Source organism: Perognathus longimembris, chromosome 13 (genome assembly GCF_023159225.1).
Source record: "Perognathus longimembris pacificus isolate PPM17 chromosome 13, ASM2315922v1, whole genome shotgun sequence".
Lineage (NCBI taxonomy): Eukaryota > Metazoa > Chordata > Mammalia > Rodentia > Heteromyidae > Perognathus > Perognathus longimembris.
Genome location: NC_063173.1, coordinates 60879311 through 60899137, shown reverse-complemented (window position 1 = coordinate 60899137; position 19827 = coordinate 60879311). Strand labels below are relative to the sequence as shown.

Below are 19827 nucleotides of genomic sequence, written 5' to 3'. Positions count from 1 at the left end.
GTGTGCCCGCCCGGGGCCAGTTCACGGCCACTGCTCTCATTTCCAACCTCAAACCCCGGGTGCCCCCCCCCCCCCCCCCCGCCGGGGGACCTGGGCCGCTCCGCAGCTCGGCCGGGCGCTGGCCTGCGTCCCGCGGGGGACGAGGCCACGTCCCGCTCGTGCGGACGCCCAGCCGTGAACCGGCCCCGGGGACGCGGTGCGGCAGAGACGCAGGGAGAGGCAGCAAGCGAGGGCCCAGGGGCGCCGGAGGAGGAAGGGGTCAGGACAGCGAGGAGGAAGCGGAGACCCCGCCCAGGCGGAAGAGCCGACAGGAGTGCGAGCAAGTCCCGCTCGGGGAGAGCTGTGGAAGGCAAGAGTGACCCCAAAAAAATGATGGCAAACCTTGACAGCCTCCTTCAGGAACCAGAAAATAAAAACGAAACAGAGACAGGCGTTACTAGGGCTGCTCAGCCAGGGGTGGGGGTGGGAGGAGGGAGAAGGGATGGGGGGGAGGAGGGGGAGGGGGAGGGATGCTGAGGCAAGGCTATGGCTCGAGGGGTCCCCACAGTGAGAACTAGAGGAACCCCCAGGCCGCGTGGTGAGCCAGCCCTCCTGGAGCCCAAACGTGGGGTTCAGCACCATTCCACCCGAGGTCGCCCCACCTGGGGGAGCTCATTCAGTCCCCCGTGCTCACCACCCTAAAATCAAGGCTGGCCATCTGGGTCAGGAGGTCAAGGGACAGCTCCCCAGAGATGGGACCAAGGGTCTGTCCCCTCCCTCCCTCCCTCCCTCCCTCCCTCCCTCCCTCCCTCCCGTTGCCCTCAGACGCAGGCACACGACAGAAGCACGTCCTAAATCAGCTTCCAAAACGGGGGGATGACAGGTGCGCAGCGTTCTATCTGGGGGGTTGGGTTTTTTTTTTTTGTTTTTTTTGCAGTACTGAGATTTGAACTCAGGGCTCTGCGCTCGCTGGGCTGGCCCTCTACCTGATGAGCCACCCATATAATGCTTTCTGTTTCAGTTATTTTGTTTTTGGATAGTCTTGAATTCTGCCCCCCCCCCACCCCGCCCCGCCCCGGGCCGGTCTCTGCCCACGATCCTACCACAGCCTCCTGCATGGCTGGGATTACAGGCACGCACCACCACACATGACTTCCTGCTTCAAGTGGGGTCCTGTAACTTCCCCCAGAGGGGGGATTGCAGGCACAAACCACCCCTCTCCACTCTGTGGGAGTACTTCCAATTAAAGCAGCGAGGAAAGAACTCGTCCTGGGGTCAGTCTCTGGGAGGTGGCCAGGGCTCGGCTCTCTCCCCGGCTCTGCCCTCGAAGAGCCACAGGCCGATGGCGAGTGGCCTCAGTGGTTTGCGAACTGGAAGAACAAGCTGAGACTGGGGCCTAGATGGGCGGTGGGTGGTGCCTAGATGGTGGGTGGAGCATAGTTGGACACTAGGAAGGGCCTAGATGTGATGGGTGGGGCCTAGGTGGTGGGTGGAGCATAGTTGGACAGTGGGCGGGGCCTAGATGTGTGATGGGTGGGGCCTAGATGGTGAGTGGATTAGTTGGACAGTGGGCGTGGCCTAGATGGTGGGTGGAGCATAGTTGGACAGTGGGCAGGGCCTAGATGTGTGATGGGTGGGGCCTAGATGGTGGGTGGAGTATAGATGGACAGTGGGCAGGGCCTAGGTGGGTGGGGCCTAGATGGTGAGTGGAGCATAGCTGGGCAGTGGGCGTGGCCTATATGTGTGATGGGTGGGGCCTAAATGGTGGGTGGAACACAGATGGGCAGTGGGCGGGGCCTAGATGGGCAGTGGGCGGGGCCTGTGGTGGCTAGTCAGGTCACCACTTACGGGGGCTTCATGTATGCTGGACTTAGTCTGAGGTGTCGGATTTACACTCCATCTAGCAAGGATTGCTTCTCAGTGCCGTTTGACAGGCGAGAGAACGCTGGGCACAGAGAAGCTGCGTGACTTGGCCCAGGTCACATAGCCAGCTGGTGTCCAGTCAGGATGGGGTTCCAGCAGCTGCCGAGGCCTGCCTCATAATCATTCTGATGTTGCCGAGCCCCGCCTGGCAAACCTGGTCTGTCGGCACGTGACTGGGGGTGAGCGATCGAGGGGTCTCATGCTCCCCGAGTGGGCCACGGGAGAGAAACAAGGGCCAAACAGCCAGCAGGGGCCTCACTGTTAAAGGGACCATCTCCGTGGAGACTGTGGCTCACGCCTGCAATCCCAGCGACTCAGGAGAATGAGATCTGAGGATCACAGAAAGGACCGGAGAGTCTTATGCCCAATTCACCAGCACAAAGCTGGAAGTGGAGCTGCGGTTCAAGTGGGTGAGCACCAGCTTACAGTGAAAAAGATGAGCAAGAGCTGGAGGCCCTGAGTTCAAGCTCCAATACCAGCACACACACACACACACACAAAAGGAGCAGCTTGGGCCAGAGGCGAGGCTTCAGCAGGGCAGCCCTGGCCAAGCACATGCAAGCCCTGAGTTCAAGTACTGCTGCCAATTCCCCAGGCCCCACAGGAACACAGCGAGGGCGTTTTCCAGGACGGGTTGCTGGTTGGCACGCTGGGCAGGGGCTCCGCCCCCCCACTGCTCTGTGGGGTCCCCGGGATGCCCTCGGGGCTGGTGAAGAGGGGCGCTCCCTGCCCCCCACCGGGCGCCCCCTTCCGTGAAGCCACCCCCACCCTGTGAGCCCAGCTGCCTTTGGGGCTCCCCAGGCAGTGGCTGCCCCCCCCCACACCCTGCAGCCCCAGAGGGGGGGCCGTGGCAGACGGCCTCCGACCCTGGCTGTGCCGCTGCCCAGCCTGACCAGCGAGCACGGAGGCCCAAACCACGGTGGTGGGCGTCAAACGTCGCCATGGCCACCGAGGGCACCAGCATGCCAGGGCCATGGGGGAGGGGGGCGGACGGGCTGCGGGCATCCTCGGGAGGCCCAGGGAAGCTGGCTGGGGGTGGGCGGGGGGGGGGCGACCAGCCCAACGCCACTGACCTCCTCCTCCTCGAAGCCCGTGAGGTCCCAGTGGTAGTTGAGTCGCATCTGCTTCCGCTTCCAGTGCTCCATGAAGGTGGCGGCTGGGGGGGGGGCGGGAGAGGGGTCAGCGGGGGCCTCGTCCACTCTCCCCCCAGCACGGCTGGCCCAGCCAGTGGCAAGAACCGGGGCAGGGGGAGGCAAAGAGTTCGGACCTCCGGCATGGACTGTGGCTCCACCGTGTGCAGAGGAGGAAGCTGAGGACCAGGGGGCACACAGACTTGGGGTCACACGGACCCGGGGTCACATGGACCTGGGGGGCACACGGACCCGGGTCACCTGGCCAGGCTGGCCGGCCGCTGGTGCCCGCCTGACCCATCTGCTCCTCTGCTTTGGAGCCTGAAGGTCCCAGGAGGGCACCTGGGGTCAGGAAGGCGGAGACCGGGCCAGGCCTGCGCCCAGCTGCTGCCCTTCCTCCATCGTCCCACAGGCAAACCCCTGGGACGCCCCCTCCTCCAGGGAGCACCGCGCACGCGCCCCCTCGGGCTCCCGGCCCGCAGGGACCCAGGCCCAGAGCAGAAAGCATCTCCTCCTGGGACCTGCTGAGGTGTCCCCCAAGGCCTCACCCGATGGATGGCGTGTAACCCCCACAGTGAGGGACATGGCGGGCTGAACCCCGACCTGCCCTGAAGCGGGGGGGTGGGGTGGGGGGCTGGGGAAAGGCCATAGGAGGCGTGACAGGAACAGAAAGACACGCGTGCCTGCTCTCACTGCATGAGGAGCCCCGTGACCCTTGACCTTTGACCTCCAGAGCCTGGCGCCAGCATGAACCTCTTTATAAAGCCCCCCAAGCCCCCAGCGTCTCGCTGGCCTGCCAGGAGTCCCCTCTGGTATGTGGGGCAGGGGTGGGGGGTCTGTCCTCGCTTGTGGCACACAGGGCACCTGGCACACGCAGGTGTGTTCACGCGGAGTGACTCAGGGCACAGGCTGGCATGTCACCCTCCTCCCCTCCACTGCCCGCCCCGGAGAGCCCGCCGGCCCGAGTGCCACGGCTCCCCGTTCTACAGGGGAAACCGAGGCTCAGAGGAGGAGCACACCACGCCTCAGACACGTGGCCCTTCCAAGAGAGATAAGACACCCCAGTTCAAAAGCCCTCAAAGAGGCCAGAATCCTAACGCGGGGAGGGGGGAGGACGGGGAGCAGAGGACGGGGGAGGGGGAGGAGCACCCCGACCCCTGGTCCCTCCTCCCACACTGATTCCCGCCCAGCCCACCAGGCCATGGGCGTGCACGGCATCCTGGGAAGTCCAGCTCCCATGGCGGGGGGGGGGGGGGTGCTACGCAAAGCCGGCCCTGCTGGGGGCTTGAGAGAGAACATAAAAGCCCAGGTGACAAAAAGAAAAAAATAGACAAATGAGGCCAAGCCAAACTCAAGAGAAGCTTCTGCTCCGCAAAGGAACCGATCGCTGAACCGATCGCCGCCGTGGAGGGAGCGCGTGTGCGAGCCGTGTCCCGGGAACACGCCGTGGAGGGAGCGCGCGTGAGCGAGCCGTGTCCCGGGAACACGCCGTGGAGGGAGCGCGCGTGAGCGAGCCGTGCCCTGGGAACGCACCGTGGAGGGAGCGTGTGCGCGAGCCGTGTCCCGGGAACACGCCGTGGAGGGAGCGCGCGCGCGAGCCGTGTCCCGGGAACACGCCGTGGAGGGAGCGCGCGAGCGAGCCGTGTCCCGGGAACACGCCGTGGAGGGAGCGTGTGCACGAGCCGTGTCCCGGGAACACGCCGTGGAGGGAGCGTGCGTGAGCGAGCCGTGCCCCGGGAACGCACCGTGGAGGGAGCGTGTGCGCGAGCCGTGTCCCGGGAACACGCCATGGAGGGAGCGCGCGCGCGAGCCGTGTCCCGGGAACACGCCGTGGAGGGAGCGCGCGAGCGAGCCGTGTCCCGGGAACACGCCGTGGAGGGAGCGCGTGTGAGCGAGCCGTGTCCCGGGAACACGCCGTGGAGGGAGTGCGCGAGCGAGCCGTGTCCCGTGAACACGCCGTGGAGGGAGCGTGCGTGCGCGAGCTGTGTCCCGGGAACACGCCGTGGAGGGAGCACGCGAGCGAGCTGTGTCCCGGGAACACGCCGTGGAGGGAGCACGCGAGCGAGCTGTGTCCCGGGAACACGCCGTGGAGGGAGCACGCGAGCGAGCTGTGTCCCGGGAACACGCCGTGGAGGGAGCGCGCGAGCGAGCCGTGTCCCGTGAACACGCCGTGGAGGGAGCACGCGAGCGAGCTGTGTCCCGGGAACACGCCGTGGAGGGAGCGCGCGAGCGAGCCGTGTCCCGTGAACACGCCGTGGAGGGAGCGCGTGAGCGAGCCGTGTCCCGGGAACACGCCGTGGAGGGAGCGCGCGAGCGAGCCGTGTCCCGTGAACACGCCGTGGAGGGAGCGCGCGAGCGAGCTGTGTCCCGGGAACACGCCGTGGAGGGAGCGCGCGAGCGAGCCGTGTCCCGGGAACATGCGTGGAGGGAGCGCGCGTGCGAGCTGTGTCCCGGGAACACGCCGTGGAGGGAGCGCGCGAGCGAGCCGTGTCCCGTGAACACGCCGTGGAGGGAGCGCGCGAGCGAGCTGTGTCCCGGGAACACGCAGGAGCTCAAACAGCTCCCTGGGCGGCGGGAAGGGCACCGATTGACAACCGGCGAGTGTGAGCTGGGGTCTGGCTCAAGGGGTTGAGCACCAGTCGTGAGTGAAACAGCTCAGGGATGATGCCCCGGCCCTGGGTTCGAGCCCCGGAACCAGCACACACACACACACACACACGCACACGCACGAGCGTGAACGAGGGCACTGCGGGTCAGGTTAACCCCAGGGCCCACACTGAAGCACTGGGCTGCACTTTCCTCAGTGGGCAATTGCGCTCTCGCCCCTCGTCCCGTGGTGAGTGGGAGTGGGCGCTGCGCGGCCGCGTGGCGAGCCTGAGGGGCCACAGAGACTCCCAGGCAGTCCCCACCCAGAGAACAGCCACGAACCCGAGGCACAGGCCCCCGACTGCAGGTGCTGTGTGCTGGCACGGGGCAGCTCCACAGACCAGGGCCCAGGAGGGTGGTGCGGAGGGGCCCCCGGGGGGGGGGCAAGGCTGGACGGGCCTGTGACGGACTGACAGCCGCCAGCACACGGCACTGGCTCTCACTGGCTCTGGGGTGGCGGGACAACGAGCAGGACTGTCTGGGGCCAGCGTGGGGCTTTTACCTAAGCAGAGACCCTGGGCTTTGCCGTTGCAGAACCCAGAGAAGCGTGTCATTTAAGACACCAGGTCTGGGCATTTTTTATTTATTTGTTTTTTACAGTAACAGCGCAAGCAGCTCAAGACCTGTAATGCCGTCTATTGTACGTGCTCCGGGGGTCGGACCCCCAAGAGGGGACGGGGCATAGCCACTCCCCAGGGACATGCTGGGGACCGGTGCAATGAGCTGCTTTCCACACCCCCGGTGGGGGCTGGGGGCGCTCACCCCACCCTGGGGCCGCGGGGCCTTCCAGCATCACCCGCCCGACCTAAGCACCTGGACCGTCCAGTCCTGCCCTGCCGCTGGCCTGCCTCTTAATCCCCGCAGACAATCGCACCCCGGTTTCCCCTCCGCCCTGCCCAGGGCAGCTGCCAATCAAAACCTCAGGCATGGCAGGGCAGCCTTTCCATCCCAGGCTGACATTTCATTCTTGGCGACGTGGGACTGAAATCAAATCACCTCCTTTGTTCTCTGTGGAACTGACAAGCAGTTCAAACCCATGATTAGGCTGTAATTTCAGAAAATTGATCTCAGCAAATAGCTAAATGGGGCTTGAGGTGCTCAACGTGACGTCTTTCACCGGAGGCTTGGGGGTGTCGGCCGTGGCAGGCGGGGCGGCCGATGGCTCCAGGCCCCATGCATATTGGGAAGCAACTGCCATTCGTGGAGGGGGGGGCACAGCCAGGCAGGCGGGAACCAGCCGGGCTGCTCTGCCATCCTAAGTAGCAAGGACGGAGTGGGGGGGGGGGGAGGGCAGGAAATGAGACGGGATGGAAGGAGAGACTCCAGGGAGAAAAGACCCCTCCCGGCGACAGTGCGGGTAATTGAAGAAGAGATTGAAGGGAGGCGCTGGGGGCTCTGCTAATTGCTCTTGACAGGCTGAGGGAGAGAGCCCAGGGCGGGGCGGTGTGTGTGCGTGTGTGTGCGTGTGTGTGTGTGTGTGTGCGCGCGCGTGTGCCCAGAGGTGCCCACGCTCAGGCAGGGCCGCCCCATCCCGGCTCAGCGAAGCCCCCTTTCTCTAGAAGGCTGGCTGGGAGGCGTCTGGCGTGTTCCTGATTTTCCTGTCTCTTGAAGACGGGAGTGTGCGGCATGGGATTGTCCCTGATTTTCTTCCCGACTGTCTCCCACGGTGGGAACGGAGCAGCAGCCAGGGACTCACGCACATGCTGGCCCTGCTCACTATCCCAAGTTAGGACAACAGGTCCGCCTGGCTGGGCCGGGCCGCGGCTGGCCAGCCAGCACCTAGAGGGTCCAAGGCTCCCCTCGGAAGGGGAGCTAACGAAAGCGTGTCTGGGCGGGGACGTGGGACCAGGGTACTCAAGTGGTCCTTAGAGGTAGACTTGCTAGGCTGTGGGTGTATGACCAATCTTAGCTCTGTGACCTTGGCCAAGTCACTTAAGCTCTCTGTGCTTCCGTACCCCCAGCAGAGAAACCAGCTCTAGCCACCTGCCACCAGCAGTGTTTGTGTGCTCAGGATTCAGGTTCTGGTCCCAGGAGGGAGGGTGCTTTGGCTCAGCCCTCTTCCCTGCCATAAACGATGTGTGCACCGACAGGCGTGGTGTTCACGCCTGTCATCCCAGCGACTCGGGAGGCTGAGATCTGAGCTCGACGCCAGCCCTGGCTCTGACCCCCCAGAGAACCACCAGAAAGCAAGTGGCAGGGCCCGCGCCGTGAGCAGGCCCGCTCGGGGAGTGTGCCGGGCCCCGCCCGCGTCCAAGCCCAGGACCCGGCTGGAGTACGGCCCCGCGGCAGCACGCAGGAAGCCCGGGCTTCCAGCAAACAAACCAAGGGCGTGCGCGGGTGGGTGGCGAGGCTGCGGCTCACCCCGTGCGTTGGCTGGGTCCGCCGTGAGCCCCTGGGGTGCTGAGCCAGAGGCCCCTGCCTGGCACCGAGGCTCTGATGGTCCTCACCAGCCCTTTCCCCTCGGCCCGGGATCCGCCCGGGAAGCGGCGTGGAGCCCTGTGGCTGGCGTGGCCACCGGTGGTTTGTCCTCCGGGGACCGTAGGTACCGTGACTGGCTTCTCAGCCCCCTTCCGTCCACACCCACCATGAGCAGGGCGGTGCAGAGACGATGTGGGCCTGGGTCAGGGTCGGCCCACAGTGGGGCCCGGGGGGGCTCCAGGGGGCCCTGCACCCCGCTTCCCTGCCACAAGTGCCACCACCAGCTCACCGGGCCTCAGCCCCCACCTCTGGAGCCCAGGACGGAGCAAGCGGGGGGGGGTAGGGGTCCCCAATCCCAGGGCCAGGGACGGGAAGGCCCCTGGGGAGGCAGCACCGGCCTGGGACTCGGTGGCAGGGCCTGGCCGTGAGGTTGGACGTGGCTTTAATGCTCATCATGGCAACTGCTCAGAGCCAGGGGACTCCAGGCAACGCCTGTCCCCTCTCTGACCCTCCAAGTCCTCACCCCAAGGATGCAGGAGGCCTGCAGAGTTGCCCTGAGACGCTAATGAGAGACAGCACCCCGGCCGGGTCGGGCCAGCCTGCCTGTGCCCCGGGGCTAGGGCCTTGCAGCCCCTTTGGCCCACAGTGCGGCGGGGGAGGGGGCTCCTGACTCCGGGAACATTCCCTCTGTGGGCAGCACACGGAACGTTGCCCTCCGGGTGGATGGGCGACAGTGCGGGCTGTCCCCGCGCGGCAGGCCCCGCTTACCCCAGAGGGCCATGAAGACGGAGAAGAAGACGGTGGCGGGGTTGTCGAAGAGGTGGCTGGCGCGGGCGGTGGCGCAGGCCGAGCTCATCTTCCAGTAGCTGCAGGTCCGGTCGCACAGTGGGCACATGGTGATGTTGTTCCTCTGGTCGCACATCTCCATGCTGCCACGGAAGGAAGGAAGGGCACCTCAAGTCCCCGGCCACGGGCACACCGCACAGCCCGCAGCCCCGGTGGGGGGCTGAAGGGGGCCCCAGGAGGCACACCAGCCAGCTGGGGCCACGCCCAGCCACGCCGCCCCCTGGGGCAGCCTGTGACAAAACACGATCACCCGACCGACCCTGAATGTGGCGGGCCTCTGCTGACGGCCAGCATTCCCAGTGATTGTGTGTGTGCGTGTGTGCACACGTGTGTATGCCGGGTACTTTCGTTTTGTCGATCATGGGGCTTGAACCCAGGGCCTGGGTGCTGTCCCTGAGCTTTCGCTCCAGGCTAGCGCTCTACCGCGTTGAGGCACAGCGCCACTTCTGGCTTTTCGGTGGTTAGTTGGAGATGCGTCTCACGGGGAGTTTTCTGACCTGGCTGGCTTTGAACCACAATCCTTAGATCTCAGCCTTCTGGGTAGCTAGGATTCCTCAAGTCTAGCTCTCTACCATTTGAGCCACGGCCTTTTCTGACTCTCACAGACTTTCTCGCCCCAGCTGGCTGCGCACTGCTTTGAGAGTTCCTGTGCCAGGCGTGGTGGTGTGTGTCTGTAACCCCAGCTACGCGGAGGCAGGTGGAGGAGGACAGGGGCCAAAGCTAACCTGGGCAAACCTAGCAGGCCCTGTCTGAAAAGTTAACTAAAGTAAACAAGGGCCGGGGTGAAGCTCAAGCCTGCGCCGGGCCTGGACCAGCATCGGGGACATCAGGGTTCCAATTCCACCTTTATAGATGGGGACAGGAGCCCAGAAGGGAAAGACTGGCCTAAGGTCACAAAGCACAGTGGGACTTGAACTCTGGCCTCTCTTCAATGCACTTGCACATAGTGGGGTCTCCTGGGGGTCTCTGCTGAGACCTTGCGCTCCTGTCCTACTCTGTGACCGTGGCCAGACCCTGACCTTCAGACTCTGTTTTTCTTTCTGGAAAGGCCCTTCCAGCCACGGAAGGCCCAGAGCGCTCTGCTTCCTGTGGGCTCTGACACGATCTTGACCTATAAATAGACGCCAGGCTGTGTGCGGGTCCCAGAGGCCTGACGGCCATCCGGGAGGAGCAGAGTGGATGTTTCTGCTTTGTTTTCTCTAGATTTCTGGATACACATAAACAAACACACAGCTTCCTGCTCCTGGCCCTCTCCAAGGAGCGCCAGGCGGGAGGAGGCCCCTCGGTGCCCGTGGCTGACTCGGATGAAACGCCAGCTGCGTGGGCTGGAAGAGGAGTGGGTCACCTCCCCCCCCCCCCACCTGGCCGCTGCCAGCCCGTCCTCCCGTCCTAGTCAAGGCAGAGGCTCTCCCTAGCAGGGAAGGACCAAGGTGGAAAGGAACAGCGGATGACAGAAGTCTTCCATGCATGCAAACAGGCCCTGTACTTATTCTAGAACCCGTCCCTCCACAAGAAAGTTCATCCCACCACCGCCATCCGCCCGGGACGCCCACGCGCATGTGCAGATCATGCATTCTCCACCCGGGACGCCCACACGCATGTGCAGACCATGCATTCTCGGCCCGGGACGCCCACACGCATGTGCAGACCATGCATTCTCCGCCCGGGACGCCCACACGCATGTGCAGACCATGCATTCTCCGCCTGGGACGCCACACGCATGTGCAGAGGTGCATTCTCCGCCTGGGACGCCCACACGCATGTGCAGATCATGCATTCTCCACCCGGGACGCCCACACGCATGTGCAGACCATGCATTCTCCGCCCGGGACGCCCACACGCATGTGCAGACCATGCATTCTCCGCCTGGGACGTCCACACGCATGTGCAGACCATGCATTCTCCGCCCGGGACGCCCGCACGCATGCGCAGACGGAACATTCTCCACCCGGGATGCCCACACGCATGTGCAGAGGAGCATTCTCCCCGGGACGCCCACACACATGTGCAGACCATGCTTTCTCCACCCGGGACGCCCACACGCATGCGCAGACGGAGCATTCTCCTCCCGGGACGCCCACACGCATGCGCAGACCATGCTTTCTCCGCCCGGGACGCCCACACGCATGCGCAGACCATGCATTCTCCGCCCGGGACGCCCACACGCATGCGCAGACCATGCGCATTGCATTCTCCGCCCGGGACGCCCACACGCATGTGCAGGCCGTGCATTCTCCTTGCACCCCGCGGTCCCGGCGGTGGTGCCCGGGGCTGCGCCCTCGCCTCACCCCCAGTCCCTCCTGTTGCAGTTATTTTCAGATGGGTGCTCCCCTTCCACCTGGACTGGCATCTGAACCCAATCCTGCTACTCAGGCCTCCCAGGAGCCTGGATGGCGGACAGGCACCACCGTGCCCGGCGTTCTGTTAAGATGGGGCCCGGATAGCTCTTCCTTCCCTCCCCTTGGCTCCCCTCAAACCATGATCCTGGTCTCCGCCTGGGGAGTAGCAGGCAGGAGAGGCCTGAGCCACCATGCCTGACCCCCGGCGGCTGCCACGTGGTGTGGGAGCACCTCAGCCAGCAGCGCGTGCGTGGCCGGGGATTCCTAGGGCCTGGGCGCCGGCCAAGGAGGTGAGGGGAAGGCCAGGTTCCTGTGGCTTCTGCCAGGAGCGACTGGAGGAGGCGCGCGGGGCCTACCTGGGGATGTTCTCCTCCATGGTGGCGCAGCCGTAGAGGAAGACGATGACGCCCACGACCGAGGCGGGGATCAGCATCTGCGTGTAGGCCCCCAGCCAGGCGAAGTACAGGCCAATCTTCTCCCCGAAGTACTTCCTGCGGGAGACAGAGGCTGGCTAGCTCCCACCCCACTCCCGGGACCCCGCTGGCCCCTCCCCTGCCAGGAGCCACTCCGACGGCCATCGCCTCTCCCTCCAAGTGACATGGTGGGCGCCGGGCCCCTTGCAGCCTTTCTCTCTCCTTTCCTTTCCCTTTTCCTCCTCCCTCTGGAGGTCCTGGGGTTTGAACTCAGGGCCTCGTGCTTGCTAGACAAGCACTCTACCGCTTGAACCATGCGTGTCCCCTGTCCCTAATGTTGTAGCTTGGGTTTGAGGTGGGGGAAGATCTCATGCTTTCCCCCAGGGCTGGGCTGGACCTAGGCCTCCACAGTGGCCAGGACTACAGCTGTATGCCACCACACCCAGCCTGTCAGCTGAGATGATGTCTCGCTAGTTTTTGCTCCCCTACTGACCTTGGATCGTGATCACTTGGATCCGTTTCCTGAGAAGCTGAGATTTTAGGCAAGGATGATCCATACTTGCTCATTTCCCTCTTTTTAAGATAATAATGACGACAACAACAATAATAATACCTTTTTTGACAGTCCTGGGGCTTGAACTCAGGGCCTGGGCGCTGCCCCTGCGCTCCTTCACTCAAGGCTAGCGCTCTACTACTTGAGCCATTGCGCCACTCCAGGCTTTCTGGCAGTTAATTGCGGATGAGTCTCCCGGACCTCCCTGCCCGGGCTGGCTTTGAACCTCGATCCTCAAACCTCAGCCTCCTGAGTAGCTAGGATGACAGGTGCCAGCCACCAGGACAGGGGCTTTCTGTGTAGCCCTGGCTAGCCTGAAACTTCCACACCTCCTGCTTGGGCCTCCTGGGTGCTGGGATCACAGGTGTGAACCGTCTCTGCTGGCTCACTTCTCTTCCGCTGGGGACGCCCACTGTCCCCTTGGGGACAGGGCCTGGGCCTGGAGAATCGGCGCGGCTGCCCTGGGCCACCCACCCTCTGAACGCCCCTGCTCAGCAGAGGCCCGGATTCGCCTACCTGCGCCACGTTCGAATACCGCCTCAAGCAGCTGAGAGCTCACAGCGGCCTTCCCGGACCAACCCACATCCACGGGGGACCCCAGCCGGCTTCCACCCGCGGCCCCGCGCCCGCCCCAGGCCCCGCCTCCAAGAACCCTTGCCCGCCCCAGGCCCCGCCTCCAAGGCCCCGCCTCCACAGGCCCCGCCCACCTCCACAGGCCCCCGCGCCCGCCCCAGGCCCTGCCTCCAAGACCCCTTGCCCGCCCCAGGCCCCGCCTCCACAGGCCCCGCCCACATCCACAGGCCCCGCCTCCAAGGCCCAGCGCCCGCTCCAAGCCCCGCCCCCACAGGGCTGCGCCCGCTCCAGGCCCCGCCCACCTCCACAGGCCCCGCCCCCACAGGCCGGCTCACCTGACCAGGTCGATGGGCTGGTACTTGTAGAAGACCCGGTAGCTCGCCCACTCCTCGTACAGGAGCTGGGGAGAGAGAAGAGCCGGGAGCTGGATCGGCGGCGCACGCAGCTCGGGAGCCTTGGCCCACCTTCACATCCACTCGTTCATGCAGCCCACACTGGCGGGGTCAGCCATGCGCTAGCCCGGCCCGGGCTTCGGCCGGGATGGGAGTGAGGCAGCGAATGGCCGCGCTCGTGGCTGGCTCTGCACCACACGGGCCACCGTGAGGACCCGGGGATTCCCGCCACTCTAGTGAGGGGCACATCTCTTCTTCAGTGCTGGGGCTAGAACCCGGGAACCGGGCCCTTTCCCAGGCTGGGCTGGTGCTCTACCACAGGCGACCCTACCAGCCAAACCCTCTTTGTGAAAGGGATAAAGCCACCAGGGGCTCCAGGAGAGGCCCTCTTCTGGTGCCCGCACCCCGTCTGCTCTGGCCTCTGGCAGCCTCTTAACACTTTCTTAGAACCCGGAACCTCTATTTCATTGTAACACTGGACCTGAGAGTCATTGACCAAGTAAGACTGGAATAAAAGAACCTGTTTGCCAACTGGTTTGTGGCTATCAAGCAAAATCAGTAGGACCTGGCAAAGGAGTGCCAATGAAATGGACATGATTTGTGGACTCGTTCTTCAATAGATTCTGACACCATGGGAAGACACAATGTGGTCTGTGTTCCTGTAGCTCCTTCAGGACTCGGCCTCACCAGGAACCAACAGGCCAGGCCCTTGACCTTGGCTCTGAGCCGTGAGATGGTCCAGTTCAGGCCTGCTGATCTTGCCTCTGACCAGTGGTATTTGGTTTGCTACCCGCGCTGCCCAGGGCACCTTCCACACGGACTGACAAGGTGCAGGGCCAGCGGGCAGAGGTTCCTTCAAGGGGGTCTTTTCTTGCATGTGCCAATATTGGGGCTTGAACTTGGGGCCTTGTGTTCACCTTTGAGCTTTTTGCTCAAGGCTGGTCCTCTACCACCTGAGACACAGCCACTTCCAGGCCTTTTTTTTTTAGTGGTTAACTGCAGATACAACTCTCATGGTCTTCTATCTGGGCTCGCTACAAACTGCAGTCCTCAGCGTCCTGGGTAGCTGGGATTATAGACATGAGCCACGGCACCCGGTGTGAGGGGTCTCTGATCCAAGGAGGGCTGGAGCCAATGCCTGTAGGCCAGGGAGCCCCCCGCCCCCCCGGCCCGAGGGCTCCTCACTTTCCAGGGCCCCTTCTGTCGCCCAGGAGGGCAGAGGCACCTGGCTCCCAGTCACCACGCACCCTTTAGGGCAGGGAAGCCAGCAGAGCGAGCTGCATCCTTGTGAGCTTTGAGAGAGCAGAGCTGTGGAAACGGAGCCGCTCTGCCAGCCCCGAGCAGCTTGCTTTCTTTAGCTCTTACGTCGGCCGGGGGAGCGGCACACACAGGATACAGCCCCAGGACCCCCAGGACCCCAGCCCTGGGCAAGCTGGCTGCTGCCGGGTGCAGCCTCGTGGTCAGTGGGAAGAACCCGGGCAGGGAGCTCCCACCCTCCCCACACAGAGGGACCAAGCCCTTCCTCCACCCGTTCTGCCCTCCATCCACCCTCCTGCCCCTGGGCCAAGCCTTGTGCTCCTTGCCGGGACATAAAATAAACCAGGGGCCCCGGAGAAGCCGGGCTAAGGATCTGGCGTTGTGGCGGCTGAGCCGGGCGGCGGCACGGCCCCACAAGCATTTCTTGAACAATTAGCCGAGGCAGCCCTTGCCCGCCCGAAGCCCTCAGCCCAGCTGCCGTGACGTTAGGGAGACAGTCGTCCCTAGTGACTCAGGAGGCTGAGATCTGAAGATGGCAGTTCGAAGCCAGCCTGGGCAGGAAAGTCTGTGAGATTAATTATCCCCAATGAACCACCAGAAAGCCTGAGTGGAGCTATGGCTCGAGTGGCAGAGCGCTAGCCTGGGCAAAAAGGCTCGGAGACGGCTCCCTGGCCCTGAGTTCAAGCCCCGGGAGTGGCACACAGAGGGTGTGGGGGGGTGGAGGGGGATCTGTGGAGGAAATGGGGCCTCCCAGGCCCGAGTGGGGCCGGGCCCCTCCGACAGGATTGCATGGCCCGGTCTACAGGCCGCGGGTCTCAGGCGGATGCCAGATGTTACACTAAAAATAACCAAATATGTCACTTCTGTGCTAGGTCTGATAGCATCTCCGCTGGATTCCCGGGCGTGTGGGCAAGTTTTAGCAAGTGCCCAAGACTGCAAAGCAAGCACAGGGCTGGAGGGCGCGGGCAGGGAGGGCGTTCCGGCCCTGGGATCCGGGACAAGGCCGCCCTTGGGGTGCTCTCCCCGCAGAGGAGGGCGAGCAGGGCCCGCACAGGGTGGTCGGCCCGGGATTCGCGGGGTGCAGCGAGGGGGCGGCGGGGCGTGGGCACGTGTGGTGGTGGATGCCAGCAACGCGCAGAAAGAGAACAGGGCGGGGCGGGGGGCCAGGTGGGGGCGGAGGGGGGGGACCCTGCCCGGGGCGGGGAGGGCTGTGGGGTGCAGCCTGGGCTCTGGAGACTCAAGGAGGGCAGTGGCAATTAGGGACCCAAGAATTAGGTGGTGCTTCCCAAAGAGTGTTCTGTGGAACACCAGGCCCTTAAATTTCCTATCAAGAAGGGTTCCGCAGCAGGCGCCTTTGAGAAACACTGCATGCCGGAACCCCCCAGGCGAGCCGCGGGGACCGTGGCTCTCCCCGCTGCTGGTCACCATGCGGCCCTAGTTCATCTCCCCAGGAGAGTGCACGAGTAGGCCAAGTGCCTTCCGAGGCCACGGCCGCCATGACAGCGTGCACTGCTGGGCGCCCACTTACTTTTCTGTCATTGAACTCCACACTGTCTCCCTCGTAGTCTCCCTGCCGGGGAAGAGAGGAAGAGTCACCCAGGGGCGGGCGGAACGCCACACTGCGCAGGAGCGCGAGGCTGCCCGGCCCGACCCCACCCTGGATGCCTGAGCCCCACAAGGGGGGGCCCGGACCCCACCCTGGATGCCTGAGCCCCACACGGGGGCCCGGACCCCACCCTGGATGCCTGAGCCCCACACGGGGGCCCGGACGCCGCCACACGGGGGCCCGGACGCCGCACCAGTGGCCAGTGGCGTTCTCCATCTACAGAAGCAACAATGAAGTGCACCTGAGTGTGTGTGGGGGGGGGGGGAGCCCGACACGCCCACTTTACAAATGGACGGCGTGGAAGGCAGAGACCAGAGGATCGTGGCTTGAGGCTATCACAGGCAGAAAGCTGCTCATGAGACCCCATCTCAAACAGAGTCTGGGAGCGGTGGCACACACCCGTCATGGGGCAGCAGTGTCTGGGGTCAGTGGCCCACGCCTTTTGTCCCCAGGGACAGGGCGATACACAAGAAGGAGCCTGGCAGCCCGGCGGGGGGGGGGACTGGGAACAAGCAAGGCCCCTGCTCTGAAAATAAGCAAGACATAGGGGGCGGGAGGCTGGGCTCGCGGGGCAGAGTGCCTGCCTGGCCAGCACAAAGCCCAGGGCCACTGAGCCCTCCTACCAAAGCCACCAACACGTGCCAACGCAAAAGCCCAGAGAAACAGCCAGGCAAACGTTTGTAGGGACTCAGAGATGAGTCTGAGCCGATCCAGGGCTGTCAATTCAGGGGGAGGAGAAAGGCGAGTGCAACATCCCAGCAGCTGACACCGAGGAAGGGCGAGGGAGAGGTGGGGGGCGTGGCCTGCCCGGTGGCCTGCTGTCCCCCGTCCATCAGCAGGTGACCTTCCTGACTCCGCTGCCCCTCCCCCCCCCCCGGCCAGGCTCCCCCCTGCCCCAGCCGGCTCTCCCCGGGTCTCCGTGAACGAGCCGGCCGGCACGCCACCCCAGGAGCGACGGGTGGAGAGCGGAGGTCCGCTCGGCGTGACCTCAGGTGGGCAGGTGCCAGGCAGGAAGGAAGCAGAAAGCCTCAGAGTAGCCAACATAAATGTCAGCGCCCTTTCTGTCTACCTGTCACCCTGTCATTACGGGCGACCTCCACCGGCCACCGCGACCTACGATTCTCCCTGGGCCCACTGGCTGGGGTGGCCAACGGCTCCCCGCCTCAGAGAGCCTTCCGGAATGAACGAACAAGGCACGGACGCGAGGGGTGGGGGGTGACTGTGAGGCAGGCCACCCACAGAAGACGTGGCACCGGTTAATGGGGAGGAAGCCGGCTGTAGAAGAACCTAAAAGCCAGAGCCAGGCACTGGCGGCCATGCTCGTAGCCCATCGGAAGGCTGACACTGGGAGGACCACGGTTCAAGGCCAGCATGGCCAGAAAAGCTCCCAAGATCCCTTCTCAACTGGAAGGGGAGCATGGCGGTACCCACCTGTCATCACGGCTGTGAGCAGCCTAAAACAGGCAGATCGCAGTCCAGGCACGTACCTGGCAGGATGTGGGACCCCCTCTCAACAACCACCAGCACAAAAAGGGCCGGAGGCCTGGCTCAACAGTATAACACCGTGTTGCAAACACGAGGTCCCGAGGCAGCAAAACGCCACCCCCCCCCCAGGCCCGCCGTGGCCCCCTTGGGCCACATTCTCTGTGGAAGGGCCCCAGGCCCGCACGGCTCACTTCAGAACACCGGATGCAGAAGTCCTGACTCCCCAAAGATGCCATAAGCCAGAGGCTCCGGGCTCTGCCCCCGGGCCGAGTGCTCCCCGCCAGCCAGCCGAGCTCCCCCAGCCTCAGCTTCCCCGCCTCCTAACATCTGGCTGTGTGAGGGGAGGGAGGGAGGGACCCTCAGCCGCCCACCCGGTGGGTCCCGGGCCAGTCCACGCGAGGGGTGGGCAGACGGGCCCTGGGCACGGCGGGGTAGAGAAGGCAGGACGGGGCGGTGGTGCCACCGGGGACACGGCGGCAGAATGGCGACCAGGAGTGGCTTTTGCCGCAGACCCCTGTGTGGCCTTGGCCAAGTTACTCAACCTCTCTCTGTCTGTAGGAGATTAAATGGGCTAAAGCTCCTACTACACCCAATGCTCTGGAAGATTCCTCTCCCCTTTCTGGCTTAAGTCTTGAAGGGTGGCTGGGAAGCAGACGGGAGGCCCTGCCGCATCTTGACTCCTGAGCCTCAACGTCTGGCTGGGGTTCCCCGCCGAGGGTGGGGCCCGGAGGGCGGAGGGCTGGGAGCCCAGGACACCTGCAGGAGGGAACAGGACCCTCGCCGGGCCACCCACCCCGTCCTACCCACCGCGCATGCGCCACACTCACGGAGCGCCGGCGGAGCGTCGTGAGCCGACGTGCGTGACGTCGCTGCGGGCCAGGGGGCGCCCCCAGTCCAGCGAGGGGAGGGGAGAAGCGTGCGTGCGTGCGTGCGTGCTGGGGTAGGAGACAGGAATGGCACTACAGGCTGCAAAGTGCAGAGGCTGGGCCAGTGCGCCCTAAATCCCTAACCCACAGCGCGACGGAGGCAGCCCCGGGGGAGCCCACGCGGCAGGTAACCCCGGCACCGACTCCAAGCCCTGCCTTTTCTCCTCCCTTCCTGCTTCTGGGCCCCGAGTCTGTGCTCTGGCGCCCACGCGGGAAGTGCTGCAGATCCGGTGACGGGAGTTCCCACGCCCGCTCAGGTCCCACGGCCTGATCCCAGCACGCGGCGAGCTGGCCTCCCCGTCCCCATGGAGACAGCAGGGAGACACTCAGGCCTCTCTCTCCACCCCAGCCCCAGCCCGTGGCTCTACTTGCCAGGGAGACCAGAGGTGTGGAGACAGCACAGGAAGCTGGCCACTGGCTCAGCAGAAACAGATACACAAAGAGCCCGTGGCTGCCAGGGCCGGGTGGGGAGCCCCGGCCAGGGAAAACATCGTGGGGACCAGCTGGCTGCGAGGCACAGTGTCTGCACAAACGCTCTGTCTTGCTGGGATTGTTCTGCCAGCAGAGACAGCCCTGTGTGTGACTTCTCGGGGCTGGCATGGGGGAACAGGGGAGGCCTGTGTGCGGCTGACATTTATGGAGAAGCCAAGCAGGAAGCCGGTGACCGCAGGATGATCGGCGCTCCCGAGGGGCGCGGCCCGCGGGGACCCGGGGAAGGGAATAACGCAGGGATGGCTTACGTCGTGCAGCGGGTACGCAGCCGAGTACACGCCGTTGGCCAGCAGGCTCGTGATACCTTAAGAAACAGCGAGAGACATGACGGGTTAGACGTGGCTCCTGCCCGCACGTGACACCACGAGGTCGTGGGGCAGCCCCAATCACGGGGACTTTGCACAGAGCCAAATGCACCTGGCTACCCAGAGCCCGGCCACCGTTCGATCTGTTAGAGATGATACGACATGCTTGATTGGCAGGACTGAGAAGACACAGAGGAGACCCCAGGGGAGGCTCCGGCTGGGAGACCAGAGGCACGGTCACCCCCGGAGCTCCGACTCACCGGCTGCCCCCACCGGCCGGTGGGCAAGCCTGCAGATCGGGCAAAGGTGGATTTGAAGTGGTTAGAAAAGCTGAATCATGAGAAAATGGATGGATGGGGAAATTGATGGTGTCAGAGAACACACATACAATTTGGAATTAGCTTGAGGCTGGTTGGAGAAGCGGAAGAGGAGCCCCCCACTTACCGTACTTCCCACACTTCCGCCTTTTAGTTAGAAGGGCAGAATCCTTCTTTCTTCCCTCTCCTTGCCCTGTTCATACATCGGCTATTAGTTACAAGGAAGG

General features: G+C 64.4%; 1 protein-coding gene across 1 annotated transcript in view; it reads right to left on the bottom strand.

The window, feature by feature from the left end:
* Ano1 (anoctamin 1) overlaps positions 1 to 19827 on the bottom strand; it is a 69348-nt gene that overhangs the window by 22514 nt on the left and 27007 nt on the right. The window contains exons 8-15 of the mRNA XM_048361454.1: positions 19728 to 19793; positions 19227 to 19282; positions 15998 to 16039; positions 13156 to 13220; positions 11638 to 11772; positions 8865 to 9025; positions 2976 to 3058; positions 382 to 393 (exon numbers count right to left, since the gene is read on the bottom strand). Coding sequence (XP_048217411.1) covers positions 382 to 393; positions 2976 to 3058; positions 8865 to 9025; positions 11638 to 11772; positions 13156 to 13220; positions 15998 to 16039; positions 19227 to 19282; positions 19728 to 19793 — 620 coding nt within the window. The remainder of the gene's footprint in view (positions 1 to 381; positions 394 to 2975; positions 3059 to 8864; positions 9026 to 11637; positions 11773 to 13155; positions 13221 to 15997; positions 16040 to 19226; positions 19283 to 19727; positions 19794 to 19827) is intronic.